At 38.9% G+C, this 22,436-nt stretch overlaps 1 protein-coding gene across 1 annotated transcript; it reads right to left on the bottom strand.

Moving 5' to 3' along the window:
• Positions 1 to 725: 725 nt before the first annotated feature.
• pdzd7a (PDZ domain containing 7a) lies at positions 726 to 22,436 on the bottom strand. The gene is made up of 16 exons (XM_057342128.1): positions 22,378 to 22,436; positions 21,135 to 21,357; positions 20,764 to 20,901; positions 20,458 to 20,632; positions 18,895 to 19,071; positions 18,183 to 18,330; positions 16,707 to 16,767; positions 15,463 to 15,924; positions 13,327 to 13,533; positions 12,103 to 12,278; positions 11,353 to 11,444; positions 9,710 to 9,801; positions 8,785 to 8,856; positions 6,944 to 7,516; positions 6,058 to 6,158; positions 726 to 1,814 (listed from the first exon to the last, which is right to left on the bottom strand). Exons 2-16 carry the CDS (start codon positions 21,316 to 21,318, stop codon positions 1,665 to 1,667), a joined length of 2,808 nt encoding a protein of 935 aa, XP_057198111.1. The 5' UTR covers positions 21,319 to 21,357; positions 22,378 to 22,436; the 3' UTR covers positions 726 to 1,664.

Genomic DNA, 22,436 nt, shown 5'->3' with positions numbered 1-22,436 from the left:
CGAAGTAAACAATGCACCAAAAAAACATTACTACACTTGTACCACAAAAAAAACATGGTTAATTTTCTTAAGGGTTGTGATCGTTCTAACCTTGCGTTGCTATTGATTATGTCCTGAAACCGTGAAAACGCGATCTACATTGATGGTACAACGTTATTGCAATAGCTTTATAATGACACAACCTGAGAATCCTAATGGCCAGAGGAGCACTGTGATTGGACAGGGAGAAATGTGTTGAATCGTCCAATGAATAGCATCCTGTTCTCTTGTTTCTTAAGTCATATGACGATACAATCACTACCGCACATGTTCTCTTTCCTCTCAACAGTACTACATCTCTTCTATCAGTCAATCACATCTTTGATTAAATACACATGTGAATATTTCTCATATTGACATATTCAATATATTTGTTTTACACATGCAAAATATGTATTTTGAAGGTGTAATCACTGTGAATAGACCAAAGCAAATTAACGTTTAATCTTCCCCTCATATATGTGCTTGTGTGTTTTGTCAATCTATAATGTTTGTAGTCATGTATATTTTCATGCTGTATATTTCTTGTAAAATGTGTTTAATTAAAGCAAGTCACCTCACATTGAACGCGGTGTCTTATGATTTATACATACAGTTAACAGTAATTCAGAAGCTTATCTGGCTACACCAGTGAATTAAATGTTTTTTTAACGCTTGCCCATTTTTCAATGCTCGTAAAAACTTGCATCAGGTTGCAATGCGTTCATAATTGCAAAACCAATCTTTTAATCAATGTTATTGACACTGATATTGTGAAAGTTAGAAAGGTATTTCATCAATAATTGTGGCTTATTCAAGGTCATATTTACAGTCTTACACAATAAAAACAGGTTACTGTGCATTTAACTTTTTTATTTAGAATCACACAATGTTTTTTGTAATAAAATGACTTGCAAAAAGTGCAGATCAGATGCTTTGTACATGCTTTCCTAGATGCTTACAGTCTCTCAGAAATAAAATCTGTATATAACACTGATGCTACAACCATCACCAAGTATAGATTTCAATTGCACTATCCATACGTGCAGAATTAAGGCACAATTACAAGTTAAATGTATGCATACATGTTGCCAAAAAACAGAGAACAGGAACTAAGAGTCTTCAGTTAACTAAACCAAACCCCCAAAAATAAAAGACCTAATCTGGATCTAAATCCATAACATGGCTTTGTTTAATCTCTTGGAGGCATGAATGTGGAGAGGCCTCATGTGTAACTGTTGCCTGGATGGGTAGTGTTATGACTTTCATAATCAGCATGTCACGCCAGCGTCTTATCTCACACGCTGACGGGGGCTGAAAGCTGAACCCAAAATAGAAACCCACAGTTCACTCATATCATGTTAACTCTGGCTTTTGTGCCTTTAATGGTGCAAAAGTTATGATGGTTTTCTCAGATTTCTTGTAAACAGAAAATGAAGGAATAGATTTAGCTAAGAAAGGAAAAACATCTGTGCCTGTGAATGGACACCGTGGAAGCCCATTTTTTTTATTCTTGCTCAGGGGTCTGCCTCTCACCCCACTGGACATGATGGCATGACTTCACTATCAAACCGGGCATGTGCCCTTTTTCATACCCCAGAGCATTAGCGCAAAAACATTTAAACATGAGTCTGGTTGCGTTCAGGTCATTCCCTCGGATTCTTGGGAACTTTGATGATGAACTCCATGGGGTCTTTGGCCTTGTTGCTGAAAGCCCTCCGAATGGCATCCACAGCGTGCTGATGTGTGACACCTTGGAGACTCTCTCCATCTACTGACACTAGCTCGAATCCAGCCTGCACACACATACAAAGAGAGAGAGAGATTTTTAGAAAAATTCATGTATAGGATTGGTCATTAACGCAGAGGTTTTTCCAAACGCATCCCTGTATATTTCTGGCAAAGCGCACAGGGCTGTGTAATGTGTGAATGGCAGGAAGCTGCAAGCACAGGATGCCAGTCATTTCCTTTGTTCCCTGTCTTTAATACCTGTGAATGATCTCATCCATGGAGCGCATGTGTGTGTCAGAGAGTAAAAGAGAGCTCTGCCAGTGGATGACATCAGCTTATTATGACTTCAGAAATGGATGGTTTTTCTCTCTGATTGTAACCTGGCAAACCTGAAGCACAGATGTGGAGTACTTTCAGGTCAAAAACATGGGATATATCCAACATCTAAACAAATCACTAACCCCATAACAACAAAGCAAGAGCAAATGCTAAATGCATAAATTGAATGTAAACAACCGTCATCAGCATGAACAGGACATCGTACAAGTGGCGAACCCAAAATCTATACGTAGACTCTTTGGAATGATTTTTTTCCTGCCAGGAAATAAAGTCAAAAGTGCCTCTGATCTCACAAACACACAAGTTCTTCTCTGTCGTGATTTCTCGCCAGGATGCACCTGTCTAGTAAAGTCACTACACCCGTCCTTAGAGGTCAGGGTCTGTTTTCAATCTCTCCTCTGCTTCATTGGTCCATCAAAACAAACACTGTTATGAGAGTTAGGACAAAGGGCGATTGATGCTATGATGTTATGATTTTTGCCACTAAAGCTTGACAGCACTTGTTCTTATTCATTTAAAGGATAGAACATCATTTATTTCACCGGAGTTCAAAATCTGTATATCTCTCTCTGGATTTGTATGTTGTTTCAATACAATGGAAGTCAATATAAAATATATTTTGTGTTCTGCAGAGGAGAGTCAAACAGGTTTCTAATGACATGCGGGTGAATAAACGATGAAAGAAATTGAACTATCCCTTTAAGATAACAAATATTCTCTCTTCAATTTTTTAAGAGGAGATTATTATGAAGAGAAATGCAAAACATTAAATTCAATGTTACTTTGTGCTTTTCTCCCTTTATAGCTTTTAAAGAGCCTGAAAACATCACACCTCTTACATTAAAGGAGCCACAGAGACATCATTTTTTTGCATGCTGTCTTCCTTTTTAACCACAAACACATCAAAGCTTCGTGGTTCCGGAGGAAAGATGAGTTATCAGGGTATAACACATTTTATTGTGCTGTAGCGTGTGTGTGTGTTCATAGAGAGTGAGAGAAAGATGACGAAAGGGACTGAAGTGTTTAGCACCTTCCTAGAGCTGCATGGAGACAAATTATTTCCTTTCAGACGGAGTGCTGACATGTATTAGTAAGGAAATAATTTGCTCGCTTATATCTAAGATTATGAATTTGAAGCAAAAAAACATACTTTTTAAACTGGCCTCCATTGACTTCCATTGTATGTACATTTCTCAAAATATCTTTTGTGTTTTTTGAACTTTCCCCCAGCGGCTGGTTTTGTCCATGATTTACCCAACCATAGGTTAAAAACAACCTAGCATATTTAGAGTGTAGAAACCTAGGGTTGACTTCTTGCATTTTTTACTTAAGAAACCATTCAGAACACCCTAGCCTAGCAACCACTTAGCAACAGCAAGAAACACCCATAACACCATAGAACTACCTACCCTAGCAACACCATAGCAACCAACCAAATTAATAAAGTTTTAGAAATCACCCAAAAACACGTCACGTCCCTCTTCACTGTGCCATCAAATAAAAGCAGAAAGATGTCATCTTGTTGAAAATGTTCAAATCTAGCTAAATCTCTTTTATGTTAAATAATCTCTTATTAAACCCAAACCATCATTATTCATAAACCGAACAACGGAGAGAAGTAGGGCAGCGAGTCGAGAGCAAATAATGAAGATGTTGCTGCAAAGACTAATTAGGCCTCAGACAATCAACATCAAAAAGAGAGAGCTTGACTCATTTCTACACGCAAACCCAAGCCCAAACGCATACACAACACCTGACCTCATTCTGCCGTCAAAAACCGTGGATAAGAGGGATGTGACTGCAGTCGATGTGTGATAGGAACCCGACCTCCACGCTGCTGAAGCGTGCATGCTGTTCAGATAATGCAGTTATCAGTTAGACAACAGGAAGAGGAAGTATGTCAACAGGACACACAACACACTTAAATACACAGTCTTGTTAATCTGCAGGGCACAGTGAAGATAGCCGAATTTGCGGTGTGACAACATTGTCACATTTGTTGAAGGGAATGTGAAATAATCAGTCTTTGTTATAAATGGAAATACCCAGGAGTCCACACTCACCAGTCTTGCACCTGTGGATGGTCTTGTCATCTGAAGGGTTCTGAAACCTGATCTCGAGTTTGGCAACACAAGCCTCTCAGAGCAGGTCAGGGAAACGCCGTCACCTGATAGGCTGTGATCGATAGCGATACGTGTTCTCTTGAAGTACACGTTCGTACGCACATACGTGGGATCTTTAACCTTGTATGTGGGGTCACAGAGGTGCTGTTGACAGTGCAAGGTATTCAAGTCAACTGCTCTGGGCTATATTCGGCCTCAGATACAGGGCCGGATGTTTTGGGCAACATGTCACAGGTCAGGTGGTATGTAAGTGGCACAAGTGTGCGAAAGACCTGCAAATGCATATCTTGTGTTTTGAATGCTAGTGCCCCAACAAGTATAAGCCATACTGGGCTTGCTTTTTAGCCTGGTTTATATTCCATGCATCTGCACAAGTGCATGGGTGCATGTATTAAAAATGACATTATCGTAGAACGGGTGGTCATGCGTGACGAATGTGCAAGAGCTCATTTAACTTCATGTGCACATACCATTTCTTGAAACTGTGCACACGGCAGCATATCAATAATAAAGAAGTTCAAGGTATGTACAGGCATCTCTATGACCCTTATGTAAAAAAAATAAAAAAATAAAGTATGGTTAAATTTAAGAAAGTACCAAGAATTAAAAAAGTACTAGCTATTTGTTCTGTGCATGCTGTTGGATGAGGAATAAAACTAAAACGTTTTTGGTACAAAAATAATCAAATGAAAAATGTTTAGTGAAGAAATATGAGAAGCGATAGCTGTTAAATTTGATTTTATACATTATCTGTGTTAACATGTGGCCGTAAAAAGATTAAAAGCAGTCGTCTCAGAACAATATATTTACAGTACTAGCCTGGTCAATGTAATTCATAAATGATGAATGAGTTGCAGCCTAGAAAAATGTCTTTGCTCTCATCCAATAAAACGGAATGGCAGCTATAACCAAAAATAAAATCAACAGCATCACTTAGGCCAGCAGCCAAGGTCACCTGCCAAATATATTAGCCCATCAATACAGCACAAATGATGTAACTCTGTGGCAGAAATTACTCAATGAAGCAGATGGTTTCATAAGAGTCTGTGCCATATACGTTTTTGCAGTATACTGTAGTGAATCTGAGTAATGGGCCATTCAGACGGTACGCGGCAGTCGCATTTGTCCAGTTCATTTTCAATGGGAAACATGCGGTAAACGGCAAAACGCAGGCGGTTTCATTGGCGGAGCGCAAACCGTGCTCGTGCACCGAAAATCCTGCCGCTTCCACAGGCACGACTCTTTGCGGCAGGCGCCGCTGAAGATAAAAATATTTGATCTTATTGTGAGCCGCGTCGGATTTAACCAATCAATGAACCGATTATTACCAGCCAATCATAGAACATTTTACTCAACTTGTATTATTATGTATTAGTTATTGACTTCCCAGAGCTGTACGATACGTCGAAAATCTCATACACAAATAAGAAGATTTTGCATTTCTTTCAAAAGCCTGTGCCTGGGATGCATTGTTTAGGTTAGCCTAACGTTACTTGGGTTACCTGATACAAAATCGTATTTCCCACAAATCCTTTACCTCAGCACGTGCAAGTGATGACGCTTCACAGGCAAATCGATTTAAGCAACATTAGTTGGCCCAAACGAAAAATGTTTATTAAATCATTGAAGACAGTAAGTGAAATTAAACCAATAATGACGAAAACAGAATTTTATTTGTTTTATTTCGTTTTTAGCAAATACAAGTGGGACCTTGTTGGTTGTAATCAACACCACGACGCGAGCACCGCCTAGACTGCACAAAACGCTTCAACTAGAGAGAAAGGCGGCAATTCCACCGCGTACCGTCTGAATCCGCCATACCTGTTGTATGAGGGGGATCCTTTACCTTCAGAACATCACTTGTGGAGGCCGCTCCTCCTGGAAAGATCTTCTCTATCTTCACCATTGGCTGCACCTTTGACTCTATCCCACCTGAGATGCTAATGCCTGCACAAAGAGAAGAAATCACTGAGTCATATGATATGTCACTGATGGTTTTAGTTCAATATATCTATAAATCATTCCTGTATTTCTCAAGATTTTTCACTTTGATGCATGAAGAACGTTTTGATTTTAATTACACTGGATTTGGTCAAGATTAAATGTATTGTATATGTCATGTGTATTATAAATGTCTCATTGTTTAGGGTTTGGGTGGTTAGCTGTTGCTAGTTAGGGCAAATCACTGCCATCTGCTGGTGAGGGAGAAATGGAAACATATTTACATCAGTAAGTCAAAGGGATAGTTCACCCCAACATGAAAATTGCCCCATAATTTACTCACTGACAAAATATTAAGCATTTTCTCTCACAAGAGAGTATGGGTTACTTTGCACGGTTGAAGAAAACAATATAACCCTGCCTCAAACAACAGAAAATGTACCAGATTTAATGTATTGGTTTTAATGGAAACTAGTGCCTAAACTGGTATGTGGTATATTCTATTGGTGGGTTGTTATCTGGCCAATGAGAACCAATATAACGCCATTACACCCTTTTGGAATAATGCCCAAAACACACTACTAAAAGAAATTTGGGGAAAAGCTAATGGTTCATTGTGGTATTTTAATGTGATGTTTTCTATTGGGTTTCTGTTGTTTTTTTCAGCAGGGTCATGATGGATGCCTTGATAAGACCATTCACCTTTTATCAGTTATCTTTGTCATATTTATGCTGTCATTTGTGAATGCATTCCTGCGCAATTTCAGAACAAGTGTCTTCAAGTAACTCACCCAAGGACTGTTTGGTCTTGGAGATAGAAACCGTGGTAAGTTCATACTCCTGCTTTGAAAAGTTTTCTTTGCTGTTTGAGTGTCCATTCACAGTTCCTCTCCAGTCCTGATCTGAGCTGGGCCCAAACACCTGGGTAAGCGGTGTTCTGCTCCGTCTGTGTGCGCTCATCACGGTGTACTTCACCTCCTTTCCATTCTGGGTTTTCATTCTATGACCATTCCTATAAGGAGACCTTCCACGCTCTGGAACAGAATCCCCCCCGCTGGATAAAGAGTCATGGTGTGATGTCTGGGGGAAAGCATTGTCTCTTTGAGGGGAATGTCCATGGCGCTCTGAGCTGTGAGGGAAATCTGACTGCGGCCAGTTAGGCTGAGCGGGGCTCAGGGAACGATGGCTGACTGAGTCTGAGATGTATGTGTCCACCGGTACATCCAGGAGAGGTGTGAACACTCGAGGAGGAGGGAGACGGCCGGTCGGTAGACCTGCGAAGCGCAGACGTTCTAGATCTTCTAAGAGTTGACGCTCTCTCTGCAGGTCCTGCACTGGCTGCAATTGAAATCCGCCCCTGTAGTCTGTGACGGGATACAGGTGGACATTAAAACTCAGAATAATGTCTCGCTCACCACAATTACCAGTTACAAAAATGACAATTGCTTCAAAATATATTTATAATCCACATGGTTATAACATGCTTTCTGGACACCTTGGTACACCTTCATAGTTACAAGTTACTAAATACCATGGTATATGACTATGGTAATAATTCCGTACCATGGTATGTATAATAGCACCATGACATTACCGTCACAGTCCTTTTTTGGATAGTTTTGAATGTTTTACATTCATACATGACGCTCAAAATGCTGAACTCATTTACATCTGTTTAAATCAGTGCAGATGTTACAAAACCTCACTCTCTCTCTCACGCACACACTTTCCCTTTCATCCAGAAATTTGAGCGACAATCGCACATTCATATCCATTGAGTAAGCTACGGTGTGGTGTTGCGTACACGCACGATCTCGCTCGGATTTCAGGGGCCTGGAGAGCAAGGGGGTTTTGAATTACTCTTCTGTAGATGGTACAAAGGAGTTGCGTTAAGCCTCAGACCTGCGTGGGCCGCGTGCTTGAAGGTTAAACAAAGCAAGGCACCTTTCTTGCATTTCAGAAACCACTTCCATTCAAAAGTCACAAGCACATGCAGCCACTGGGCGAACGCTGCAGACAAAGACGGCAGACACTGTGCGCTCTGAGGTCAGATGTCATGAGGTCAGATGTCATTAGGTCATATGCAGTGTCAGCAGCAGAAGGAAACAGACCGGGCAGTGTTGACGCCTCGATTTAATTCTGTCAGTGATGTGTGTTTGGCATCCTGCAAATGATGCACGTGTGTCTCAAACGGCAGCAAACAATGATCAAAGCTCACTATAACAGTAACCCAGATTTTGTGTTTGTGCAACATGAAAAACCAGCTTGTAAGGATGTTTTGGAAGGTGAAAATTGTTATAATTTGGCCAAACTTTCAATTTTATTATGTCATAAAATATCAGTATTCCAGTATAAAATCAATAGTAGATTATGAGATGTTCTCACTAATATAGAGGACAATCTGGTTTGTGTGTGTGTGTGTGTGTGTGGAAGGGGTTGTGCAGATTAAATATGTATGTGTGTATTTGTTTATCTCCGTCAGACATTCATTTTAGGTTATGAAATATGTTGCGGGGGAGAGTGGGAGTCTAAACCTCTGGTTATATAACATCCTACAGAGATCAGAGTGGGGACATGGCACAGCACTGAGAGAAGAGAGACTTGCACAAGCTCACAGTGGTGGGGACGTTACCTGGGATGGGTGTTATTAAATGGCGACGGGGTGTTCCACCATGCCGAGGAGAACGCAGAACAGGAGATCTCACTGAAAAAACACAAACACTAAGTAAACAGCATCACACTGAAAGGATTTTCCAGGATCTGTATTTGAGACACTGCTCATTTTTATAACATAAAAGTGTGAAGCGATGCCATAGAAGAACTATTTTTGACTGTATAGTTCCATTAAGAACCTTTAACATCTGAAAGAAGTAAAGAAATTATTTTTAGTTAAAAAAGTTATTTAGACTTAAAAAATGTAAGAGATTATTTTTAGAACCTGTAACTGAATGGTTCTTTGGGGAACCAAAAAATCATTCCTCTATGGCATCGCTGTAAAGAACATTTTTGTAGCACCTTTATTTTTGAGAGTGCATGTACATACTGTATAGGCCTATGTTGTGTCTACATATACAGTACATTTCAGAATCGGAATCTGATTCTGAAATGTATATGTGGGATCAACTTATATTTATACATACACCTGACAATACCAATGAAGAAATGTATTCATTTTTTTCCAGAGTACATTGATATAAAGTAAAGATGTTATTAAAGAGAAAACAACATTTGGACCAATCAGGTCTTCAGGAGGATGAACACTTGAATTCTATCATCATTTACTCACCCTCTTGTCAAAGTCATTTCAAACCTTTATGACTTTCTTTCTTTCACAGAACACAAAAGAAGATATTTTGAAGAAAGCTGGTAAGCAGCACTGGCCCCCATTCACTTACACAAAACCAATGCAAGTGAAGCCAGTTAACAAAATTCTTCAAAATATCTTCTTTTGTGTTCTGCGGAAAGTCATACCGCTTTGAAATGACAAGAGGGTGAGTAAATGATGACAGAATTTTTATTTGGGGTGAACTATCACTTTAACAGAGTTTTTTTCTTACCAGAACGACTTTTTAGTATGTCATAGGCTTCAAGCTCAAAGGGTAACACCATACTGTCAAAACGTCCCAGTTCTGAAGGAGGGATGATCATTCTAGATGAAACAAAGTTAAATACATATGTTAGATACAGACATACAACATTTGAATGTAAAGAATGAATGCATTCAGAAGGCGTCTGAATGAAATATTATAGAGGATTTTGCAAGGGCTCGATCCAGGGAACACTAATTTGTCTCTACCAATCATTTCGACCAAAAATGTATATATAACCACTGATGTCCATCTGTGTCTTGTGTTTTTTACCTATTACTTATTTTATTCAACATTTATTTTTTCCAGAAATCATTTAATTGAAGTTGAACATCTTTTACAACAGCTGTTTGTGGATCCTCTGTAGCTCACGTCGCTAACAGGGTTGGCTGTGCTTTTTTGAGTCCCGCCTCTATAACCCAGGTCGCTTTATGATTGGCTTTTACTTCTCTCGCTAACGTGTGACGTAGGCTGCTTTCGTTTGTACGAAGCGCCATAGCTCTGTCAACACAACGCAATGTGCATGTTTATTCAGGCTGTGCAGGTGAGGAAAAAACATTCTTACCAACAATTTTATTGACGAAATATGGGGCAAGTTGCCTCACATACTGAGTCACGGACAGTGTTTTCCCAATGCATGACAATATGCATGTTTCATATGTCTTTATTAGTTAAAAATGCGTACAAATCGTGACGCAAATCATGTTTCTGTGTAATCTAGTTATTAGCTCATGTTTTCTGTGTGAGGGTTATGTTTTAGGCAGCAACATAATGTGAATCATGAACCTGATAAAAAAAACTGGGCGTGCGTGCGTGATAATTAAGATTTTTTAAGTGGGGCCGAGGATGGAAGCAAGAAAAAGAAAAGTAGAAATTCGGAGATATTTTAAAACAAACCAAAGTAAGCCAAGCCCCAGAACATTTTCTCAATTGCCAATGTTTAATGATGGCATTTTTAATAATTTTAGTAATCTATATATGTCTAAACCATGTTTTCCTCACTGTCATATGAAATGCATTATTTTGTCAGGTCAGGTGACAGAAGCTGTCCTGTCATGTCGTGGTGTGGCAGGGTCACTGGTGAGGTCAATAGTGATGATAATAATGACATAGCAGTATGTTAGTTGTGAAATTCAGTACTGTGACAAATGTTAGGTTGACAATCTACAGTATAGTTTCTAAGTGTGTGTTTAAAATGAGAGCTTGAATTGTTCAGATGCCATGCACCACCAGTTTTGTCATTTTATCAGGTGGCAGAAGCAGCCTTGCCAAGCTGTAGCCAAGGTGAAGAGGCAGAGGTAGGGTCACATGTGATTAGGCTTAAAAACATGATTTTAAAAGTACATGTTATTTACCCTGCCAGAATTTTCATTGGCATCACAAAAAGTAAAAAATAAAAAACAAAATAAAATGGACCTGTTGTATATTTGTTGTTTTTGACTTGTGTAACATTAATAAGGTTAAATATTAAAAAAGCTTTAAAATATTATATTGTTTATATAAGTCAAGTAAACGGCACTAAACTTTTGTGATAATGTGGCTCTGCAGACCAATTTTATTTATGTCCCCACCAATGTCAAAATCAAAATTTCGCCCTTGGGATTTTGTGTTACCTGATCTCTCTCAGCAGCAAAAGCTTCTCGGGCCTGTCCAAGATGGCCAACAGGGGGCGCACCAAATCCTCAACCACACGCTGCGACAGAAACTAAAAAACAGAAAGTTAAAGATGCCCTAGTTACATTTCTTTTAACCTCAGCATTAACATTTGCTTGTATTTCATAAGAGTTCTCAGAACATCTGAGAACCGCTGCATTGATCTCTCTGTAGAATAAGTGTGACTTCAAACTGCAGAGTTCAGAGGATCCAGAACGTGTGATCTTAATTGTAAATGACAAGTCAAATCTGTCTTTTGTGAGTGTGTTCTGCAGGCGCACTGATTCACTAGAAATAAAAGGCTTGAAAGACTTCTGGTACGACCAATTCTCATCCACAACAACATTTATTTACATGTGAAGAGTTCAGATGCAAAACCCTCTAAATCCATCAGACGGCTTTTTGTTTAAATTAGCATTTTTCAACAGGCTCCTACATTTACTTTCAGCAATAACAGATATATTAGACCTGGCAGATTGTGGTATTTAGCGAGTTGTGAAGCAAAATTGTTTGAGTAACATATATATATGTGTGAAGAGCATTCACTCAACATCATAATCTCATTTTTGACAAAGGTGTTTTTTAGAGGGTTTTGCATCTGAACTCTTCATGTATTCCAGAACCCTTATTCACCCACACCATTCAATCTCATAAAATTTAAGATTAATCTTTCTGAAGTCATATATGAGTTATTTTCCACACTGACTCACTCTTTTACAGTGTCTCTTGACAGCAGCCACCTCATCCTCATTGAGCAGTTTGTGGGCCATGTCCTCCATCATGCTCATTGTTTCTGGGCTGGGCATAGGGCTGTGTGCCTTCATACCAGCTCGGGTCTCTCTGGGAGAACTCAATAGGCTGATTTTGGGTCGACCTCGCTCTTTACCTGTGAACACGACAGCTAGAGTCAGGACAGATGTCTGAATAACAGTAAAGATGAAAGCAATTCTTATGCAAAAAGTTACACAATAAAAGCAATAATACTGGATGAACCTTTGAGAGAAATCACTATTATATCATTCCATTTTCAATATGGTATGTATTCTAAACAAATTACAAGTCGCTTGGCTTTTGCAACGAATGACAAAATTTAGTTTAAAGCAATGACAATGATTTTAAATTCCACCTTAAGGAATTTTGTTATTGCAATTAAACTTAAGTAATAAGTAATAAAAATTTCACACATTAAATGACAAGAAAAAGAAATTACTCTCAAAGAAAACTTCAGTATATATATATTTCTTGTGAATCATACTAAAATCTAGTTTCAACAAAAACTAGATTCACAAATTGCAGTACAGTATATTTTTTAAAACACATAATTCATACAAATAAGACGCCTTGTAAAATCGTGTCGATTAGCTATGAATTTGTGTTGTATTCAATTTAAAAATATTCTGCTGGGTTTTGACAACCCTGTCTAGGTAGATCCTGGAATAATAAATTTGGGAACCCCTGCAATAAGCTTCTATGTTTACATGAGCATCATTTATAACATTTCTGGTGCCATCAAATAATCCCTGTAATTCACCAGAGTACATAAACATTTACACCATCATCTCTTGTTGACATACAAAACAATGCACTCTGACCAGCCGAGAAGCTGTATAACTCAAAGTTTTGTAATCTTTTCAAAGTTTTGGAGGCCTATTGAAGTGCATGTGTCTCTGTGTGTTGCTTCAGCAGGCATCAATGCAATTCATCATTGGCTGAGTAAAACCCCAGGGGCCGTATTCAAGGCCACTCGAAGGGAATTACTGCATAACACTACAGATACAGTAAAGCTGCTTTCTCTCATTTAGCCTCCTTAAAAACTCATTATGCCGCTCGCTGGCTTCATCTGCATATACTCTCTGCAAATTCCCCAGTATTCATATATCACACAGAGCGTGCTCTCATCAAAAGATGTTGAACTGTAGGTGGATTCAACTCACCCGGTTCATTATCTAGATGTTTTGGGGATTTGGACCTTCCTCTTTGTCCGTCCACTGTCCCAGTGACCTTCCTGTCCCTTGAGGAAGATCGCTCCCTCCTGCGACCACTTTTAAAAAGCAGACTGACAAAGGTTTTGGAGCGCTGCAGGGTGCTTCCCTCAACTTCCAATTTATCCTTCTGACGTTTCTTTTTCTTCTGTTTGTCCTCTGATCAACATTCAAACAGATACATGTCAAGTAATCACATTTAGGCTGAGAAGTTTAAGTAGTACAAAGATGGACACTGGATCTATGATGAATAAATGACTACTCATAACAATAAATGCAAGCAAATGGGTATGCTAACACAAACATTGCAGCTTTGATGTTTACTAAGAGAGACCCATGAAATGGAGAGTCAAAGGTGCTGTGTGTAATATTTAGTGACATCTAGTGGTAAGGTTGCGAATTGCAACTAACCACTCACTCCACCCCTCCCTTTCGAAGCACTACGGTGGCTGCCACAGGACTAAGATGTCACGTTTTTGCTTCTTTGCCGAAAGAGATAATGTATTTACAAAATGTGCGCTGTAGAGCAGTTTGTCCGTTAAGGGCTACTGTAGAAACAACATGGTGAATTCCATCAGGGGAGACCCGCGGTGTATGTAGATAGATATAGCTCATTCTAAGATAATAAAAACATAACGCTTCACTATGTAGGTTCTTTATACATCTCTGAAGACATAATTATACACATATCCCTTAAATGAGTATAAAAATAGTGACATAAAACAAAAGGCTGTTATGATTGAATATACTGTATTTGACAAAGGCCACTTGTCTTTACAAACACGCCGGTTATTAGTCTTTGCGGTGTCAGGTGGAGCTTGTTTCGTTCTGGCAGATGAAACAAGATGATGTACACTTTGCTCTGTGGATTTTGAGGCTACATTTCTTATAGCGTCAGATTCTTTACTCTGAACTGTTCATCTTTCGCAGGGTGATTCCATTTGGTAATACTGATGTATTATGCATTTCAAAGAGGTCATGTAAATGCAGAGATAAGATAGCAGTGCAACCCTACAGTAGATATTTGACAAACAGACAGCAATGTGACTCCAGGGCAGCTCTATTGGTTAGTTCTTGGTTTTCGACAACACATTTTCTATTCTGAGATGACATTTCACAGCATGCTGTACTGTATTTCAATTGACCTCATCACTGATATGGCCGTGACCTTGTGCACTTCAAATGAGATAGGAGATAGGAGTTGGTTGTGTACATCTCTCCTCATTTTGATTTATAGCTTTCATTGGTGAACTCAGAATTTTTTTATATCTGTTTAAAGCTTAAGGTTTTTTATGTTAAAATCTCCAGTTCCAAACTTGTATGAAGAGACCATGCACTTTAAGTAGACCAGATTGATTTCATTGTATAAGTATAAACATGTCAGCTCTTTGGTACTATCAGGACAAAAAAGAAGGCTCTTTGATATAAGTCATGCTTTATCTTTGAAGTATCAACTTTGTCTCCAATGTTTCCCCTAAAATAAATTTTAAAACGGACATAGTGTTGACTACAGACTATAAAATTAATGTGATAATTATTTTTTACAAAAATTGCATACTTTGGAAAATTCGGTATTTTCTGCTTATCAGTGTCTTAAAGAAACAAAATGGCACACCTAAGAAACTCATTGATATTTTTATCCTATTGACTTGGCTCAACCAACAGATCCTATGTTTTATTTTTATATTCTTAAAAGTTCTGTCTGTAGATTTTAGCAACATCTAGTGGTGAGGTTGCAAATTGCAACCAATGGCTCACACCACCCCTCCCTTTCGAAGCACTACAGTGGCTGACACAGGACTGAGATGTCGTCACGTTTTCACATCTTTGCTGAAGGAGATAATGTATTCATGAAACGCACACTGTAGAGCAGTTTGTCCGTTTAGAGCTACTGTAGAAACAACATAGTGAATTCCATGTATGTAGATAGAAACAGCTCATTCTAAGATAATAAAAACATAACGCTTCATTATGTAAGGTCTTTATACACCTCTGAAGATATAGTAATGTATATTATATTGCATTTTTGTCAATGGATACTTCTTAATTTTCCACACTGTGCCTTTAACTCTCTTTGGTGACACGTACCTGATATAGTGATGTGACTCTGAGATCTGCGAATGGGTCTACGAGGTTTGCTCAGGGCCACAAGGACTGCAGTTTTTGGCGAGTCCAAAGCCTCTTTATCTCCAGCAGAGAAGGTCCTTGTATGAGAATGGGTGTGCCCACTCCGGATCACAGTATCTTTCAACAGAACAGTTTCGCCCACTGTTCGACTTGTCTCTGTGGTTATGACCCTACTAGCTCTTACTGATGCTTCCAGCTCCTGTGGATCGGTCTGCATTGCGGTTTCTGTCCGTTCTGAGCTGGGCCTGCGTGAACGGTCCTCGGTGGAAATACAGACATCCACCATCTCCGAGCCAAACACAGGGGGGAACATGACCTGCGAGAGGCCACTGAGGGAGCTGACTGGCGTTCCGGAAGACAGAGAGGAAGTGGAGGAATAGGAGTCGGATCCCTGAGAGGAGGAGGGCTGACCCCCATTAGCCACTGACAGAGAGAAAAGAGATTTTCATTTAATATTTTATTTAATAGAGCAAAGAGAACACTCCAAGCACATCAGAGGAGGTCTGTCCTTTACGTCATTGTGCATGTGATTGTACAGAAGAGTCTACAGACAAGTTGATGTATTTCCTACTAAAACCAACATTTGAGTGAGATATACTGGTTATAAAAAGGGCACAGCCACGAAACTACCTGCATTCTCATTGTAGAGAATTTGATTTATGAAAAAATCATTAATATTTACGATTATTTGTTATAATGTTTTGGTCCGTTTTCCTGAAAGTGCATTTGCTTTCATTGGGTCGTTAAACCATTATAGATATCAAGAAATGTCTCAATATACTTAAACATCAGATGAACACATGCTGGCATTAACAGTCTCAAATAGAGAGCAGAATTACACAAGTTCTCTATTTTATATCCATCCTGCAACCAAAATACCCCAGAATAACCCTTACAAACATGTACATTTTGAACATTGCGTTCTAATCCCTTTTGGACACAACCATATTAAATGGAAAGCAGAGAATTTAAGGGCTTTGAAATAACCAGGCTTGACATGTGGCCAGTCTGCCCTCAGCTTTAATCTGCACAGGGACTGTGCCAACACATCATCAATTTAATTATGGATATTGTGTTTCTAACATGGACTGCTCTGAACACACATGTACAGTATGCCATTAAGAGCATGCAACCTGTTTTTAAACATGCAAAGTGCAATTTACAAATTAGATATCTTAATGTGTGAAGTGTACAGGTTTACATACATTTATTAAGCCAGCTGTACTCTGCCACCATCTCCTTATACGCAGGGTATCTTCCAGCCTCCTAGATCAGAATATTAAACAATGTGTCATTGGTACAACACACATTACACACAGAAAGAAAATAAGTACAAAAAAAAAACATTGCAAGAGCAAATATGCTCTATTTGATATTATAAATTGTGAAAACATTCTGCAGAGTAAACTGTTTCAATTACTTGTAATAGCATTGTACAACAAGCAAGGCTGAAGAATATGACCTTGTAGTATTCGTCAGGTTAAGCATTTTTGAAAGATGCCCCAAGTGTTCATGCTCATGAGATCACACGGCCCTAAGAACATTAGTCTATTATTAAAGAAAACTGGAACATTATTAAGATTATTATGGTTGGTGGCAGCCTTCTGTATCTTTTAGGAAAATAAGATATGATGGAGAACAATTATGTCATACAGTTGTTGTGTTACTTTACAGTACATTCAAACAGACTGTTGTACAGTGGAAAGAAAACGCTCCATCAAGTGTAGTCACTTGCTCGGTTTACGATATATTCCTCTTCAGTTATAACACTGTCACTTATCACCAGCAGGGCCCTTGGATCCTAAAAGGAGACTGAACTAACACACTTACCATTACAACATGACATCAATAGCCAAGACAGCAGGCATTTAGCACCTTGTATGGCACCACCAGAGGTTTACTTCAAAGCCATACTGTGTGGCAATGAGAAAAGGCCATAAAACAAGGCTTTCTGCTGATTATAACTTGATCTCCAAAGCCTGGTGAATAATGCACATCCCTTGGCTGTTTTTCACAGGTGGAACTTGAGCTCTGCCTGAGTAAAGTGAGCAACTAGGAATGTGAAGGCTAAATGCCAGCTGTCTGCTTCGCTATGCTTTCTCACTCCCTGACTCAACAAGAGGCTGCGCTGTTTAACATGATGTGCAGGCAATTAATATGCCATTGCACTTTGGAAATCATTTATTTTGCTCTTCTCATTTTCATTGGAAATCTATTATAAACCCGCTTAAAATATTCTCATATGTTTAAATATTATCACCATTCTATTTCAGGTATTTATACAATTAGGGGTTGATGTTTCTCAGCATTCAATAACATTGTTGACAGGTCTTAATCTGGCACTTATGCCAACACTTGACACTTGACTGAGTTTTACAACACTATTCTCCGAATTATGACATACTTTAGGAAACCTAAAGATGATGACAGCTAAGTGTCAGTTAAGTATAAACATTGCTTCAAAGTTGAGTAAAAGTTTCTGCATTCTCTAAATTTAATCTCATTGTGTAGGAGAAATACATATTCATGTATACACTTTCAAATATTAAAAAAGGTATTTTTGTGATCTATTTTTTTTCTTACAATTCTGTTAAAAGGATTCTGTTGATAGTAAAGCAATATACAGGTAACTTAAACATGTCATTACATTATTTTCTAGCTTTAGTCAAAGTTATTCTCACCTTGATAGTCAACATCACATGAGTGTGACTCTTTAGTACTTCTACTGCATTGCTGTGTGTGATGTCCTCAAAACTCACACCATTGGCTGCCAGAATCTGATCCCCCATTTTAATTCCATTTTGCTCTGCCAGGCCGCCAGGGTCCAGCCTCAACACAAAATCAAGTAAATTATATAGTGATGTCAAATTGATTATTCAATTAATTTGAATAATAGTCTATATTTACACACATAAACGTTTACATATAAAAAATATGAGTTTTACATTTACATTTACATTTATGCATTTGGCAGCGCTTTATCCTATACATTTATACATAGGCATGTGCAATCCCTGGGATCGAACCCACAACCTTGTGTTGTTAACAAGTTTTATATACTGTGTATATACATTATGTATATATATTTATTTATAAAACGGTTAGTTCCAGATAAAGCACAGCCTCTCGTACCTTATTGCTTTCGTAAATATTTATTATACTGTACACATGTATGTGTGTGCACTTATATATACTTATAAATACACACACCACGAACATATATAAACATAAACATTTATTTCGGAATCTATTAATCGTGATTAATTGATTTGACAACACTAAAATAACTACAATAATGAAGTTACACAATGTCCCATAACACCCAGATGATGGCTGTCAGAAAAAAAATGAAAGCAATAAGACATGTACATTACAGACAACTGTATCTCTTACTTTGAGACATAAATGCCCAAGCCAAACTCTTTGCCACCACGGATGTTGAAGCCCAGGCAGTAGTCATCTGAGGTTGTGTAAAGGTGCACTATTCTGCGAAGGGCTCCATCTGAACTAGCTTCTGAGGGGGTGCGACCGCTCTCTTCCACTACCATCCTTCGGTGAATCAGATCTACCCTGCGTGTGGACATTCATACAGTATATGTTTATATGTAACCAGAAACACAATAACTGCAGTCAAAATTTGAATCTGTCATTTTTTTATATAGTCTAGTCCCAAATTCATCACATTATCAAAGCCAGTGTTGCTTTTTGGGCTGGTTGAGATTCTCAAATAATTAAGTGCCACATCAACTTGTGAATAACTTCAAGGGCTAATCACTCTTCATTTTAAAGGGATAGTTCACCCCAAATTATATATTTTTTCATCATTTAGCCAACCTGATGTCATTTCAAACCTGTATGACTTTCTTTTTTCTTCAGAACAGAAAAGAAGATATTTTGAAGAATGTTGGTAACCAAACAACATTGGCCCCCATTGACTACCATTGTATAGACACAAAACCACTGAGACATTTCTCAAAATATCTTCTTTTGTGTTCCACACATAAAAGTTTTTAATGACATAAGGGGAGATATATATTTTTATTTGGGGGTGAACTATCCCTTTAAATTGGGATAAAAGATAATTACACTTCACTTTTAAAGGGATAGTTCACCCAAAAATGAAAATTCTGTCATCATTTCTCACTCAAAACTGTATAAACTTCTTTGTTCTGCTGAACACAAGGGAAGATATTTGAAAGAATGTCAGTAACCATAATCAAACGGATCTCATCCTCCGTTTACTGCCATTGTAGGGAAAATAAATACTATGGGGAACAATGTGGCTGTTTGGATACTGATATTCTTCCAAATATCCTCCTTTCTGTTCAGCAGAACAAAGAAATTTATACAGTTTTGGAACAACCTGATGGTAAGTAAATGATGACAGAATTTTCATTTTCTTTATTTTTTATTTAATTTTTGGGTCAACTATCCCTTTAAGTTAAATGTACTGTTACACACATGCTTTTTTCTGGTCACAAACAGTACAGTTCTGTAGTACACTGGCCCATCTACTATTGGTTAATGAAATGCCTGAAAAGACCACTGATGTAACTCAACCACCACTGTATGCTGAAACAGAAGCTGAAGGAAAAGATAACAAGCGAAGACCAAGAGTCACAGGGTTTCCACCCTGTTAGTCATGAAGGAGGTGGGGGGCTGCATCACATCACTAGCTCTGCTTATCTTCTCAGTTCAGTTAACCTAATAAAACGCCATCATTCAATACACCTACCAATAAACCCCCAGTGTTTAAACTGACCACCGGAGGAATCTTTAAATGTTCAAGGATAAACACCCGCTTCTCATCTGACATGAGTTCTAAAGTGGTTTAGAAAACATCCAGGTCGGTGTGAGGGTGAGAGGTCAAGTGTAGAAGATAGATCACCAAATGTAGTTAGCCTGAATGCTTTCATTTACATATTATGTACAAAGTTCTACAAATTTCTCTCTTACCATGTTGTCTTCTCTTTTGAGTAGCGGATGCCAGGCACCTTCCCAACGCGTCTCACCACCATTCGCAGACGATTGTTTCCTGTCAGGACCTTCACCGCACTACTCATTGTGATGTTCTCCAAGCTAATGCCATTCACCTCCACAAGTTTATCTCCAACAGTCAAGCCAGCCAGTTCTGTGCCGTCCAATAAGGACACAATTAATAGACTTGTCTATTGCTTATACATACATATACAAACAAAAAACAGGTTAGTGTTTGTTACAATCAGTTCTAAACACTTTAAATTGTTATGATGTGAAGAATACCCGCAGAGCTGTTGTCTTCCACCTTACTGACAAAAATCCCAAGGCCGTGTTCAGAGCCTCCACGCACGCTGAAGCCCAGCCTGCCATCCTCACTTTTGTCCACAGTAATTGTGTGGATGTCTTCACTGTCATCCCCTCCTACAGTGCCCCGGCATCAAACACAAACAGAACGTTTGTCTGAAAACAAATTCTTAATGCAGCACACAGCTGCTGTCATAAATTCTGTTGATGTCTATGCTCCTTAACGGAAGGGTCCTATAAACTATAAACACACATTGATAAAGTGATCCCAATCGCAATGTAATTTGCTTTGGATAAAAGCACCTGCCAAATGCAAAAATGTAAAATATAAAGTTTTAAAGAAGACTCACCATCAACAGGTGAATTAATGAGGATGACTCTGCCCATAGGGGAGGAAGATCTTACTCCCTTCTGCCGCTGCTGCTTCTTGTGCAGGTAGCGTGGTAGAGTAGAGGTGCCCGAGGGCCCTGGCTGGGCATTGGGATGAGCCCCATTCGTCATGTCTTTGCGTGCCGTGTCAGACGAATGAGCCATGGCAAAGCGGTGACCTCCCCTCTAACCCTCATCCAGGGCCTGAGGAAGGAAAGGTGGAGAGGACAAACTAGAGGTCCGGTCACGAGGATTTGAGTCCTAAGGATTAGTTCCACAAAAAGAAACTGCACTGTAATGGTGCTACGGATCCATCATTGTTCACTGTAGATTAGTAGCCATAATACATATGTGTCTTCATAGGGTGTAGTGATCCATAGGACGACATAATTAACCAATAAAACAGCTCTTAAGCATATTCCTTTGTTCCGTTACGCAGACCAAAACAGCAGCATATCCTTTTGTGCATGATTCAGTAAAGATAAGAGAGCCACACAGAGGACCTGTAATTGTGACTCATGTTTTTTCATTGAGGAGAAAGTCTGATGGTTAGACAGATGCATTTGGACGGAGTTCTTCCTCACTGCAAGTGAAGTTTTGCATGGCAGAAGTCAGTCATCTGGTCTCAGTGTCTCACCTTTACTCACCAGTGATCTAAGACGGCAGGGAAAGATCTGTAAGAACCCAGCCGCGCAATGACTAATTTCCCATGGGAGGTAAAGTGATATCTGCAATTATAGCTTTCTGGAAGGCTAAGTCTTGCACTAGTTCCACAGCAATAGATACTGAGCTGAGTGAAAAGCTTATATAAAAACACTCCTGTTAGCAAAGAAAGTGACATTTGTGAGCTGATGACATTATTGATGTCAGAATAAAGTGGAACCTGGCGCAAATCATCATCAGCACCTCGGACAGCGCAACAGGTTGCGCAAAGCGCATGCCAACGCGTCACAAGTCAACATAAGCAACTAGGTCAACATTCACAGGTAAAGGTAAATCATTCAACTCAGCGCGAGTTAATCTCACAACTATACAAAGATAAAAAAAATAATGTCATATAATCTTGCCATCCTCCATGGATTGAAGTCCTCGAGGCAGAGATGCAGTCAGCAATAAATCGGTAGGAAATTTCTTCCACTGCCAATAATTTCATTCATATCTTATTTTAGATATCCCACTTGGTCAGCAAGAAAAACAAAGTTAGATCAAGTTAAATGCCTTTACCTGTCTCCATGTTGTGCTGCATGACCTCACCTGAGACAAAGACAATATTAGCCTTCCTT

The sequence above is a fragment of the Triplophysa rosa genome, linkage group LG9 (assembly GCF_024868665.1).
Source record: "Triplophysa rosa linkage group LG9, Trosa_1v2, whole genome shotgun sequence".
Lineage (NCBI taxonomy): Eukaryota > Metazoa > Chordata > Actinopteri > Cypriniformes > Nemacheilidae > Triplophysa > Triplophysa rosa.
Note: the sequence above shows the minus strand (reverse complement) of the source record. Positions and strands in the feature narration are given on the sequence as shown.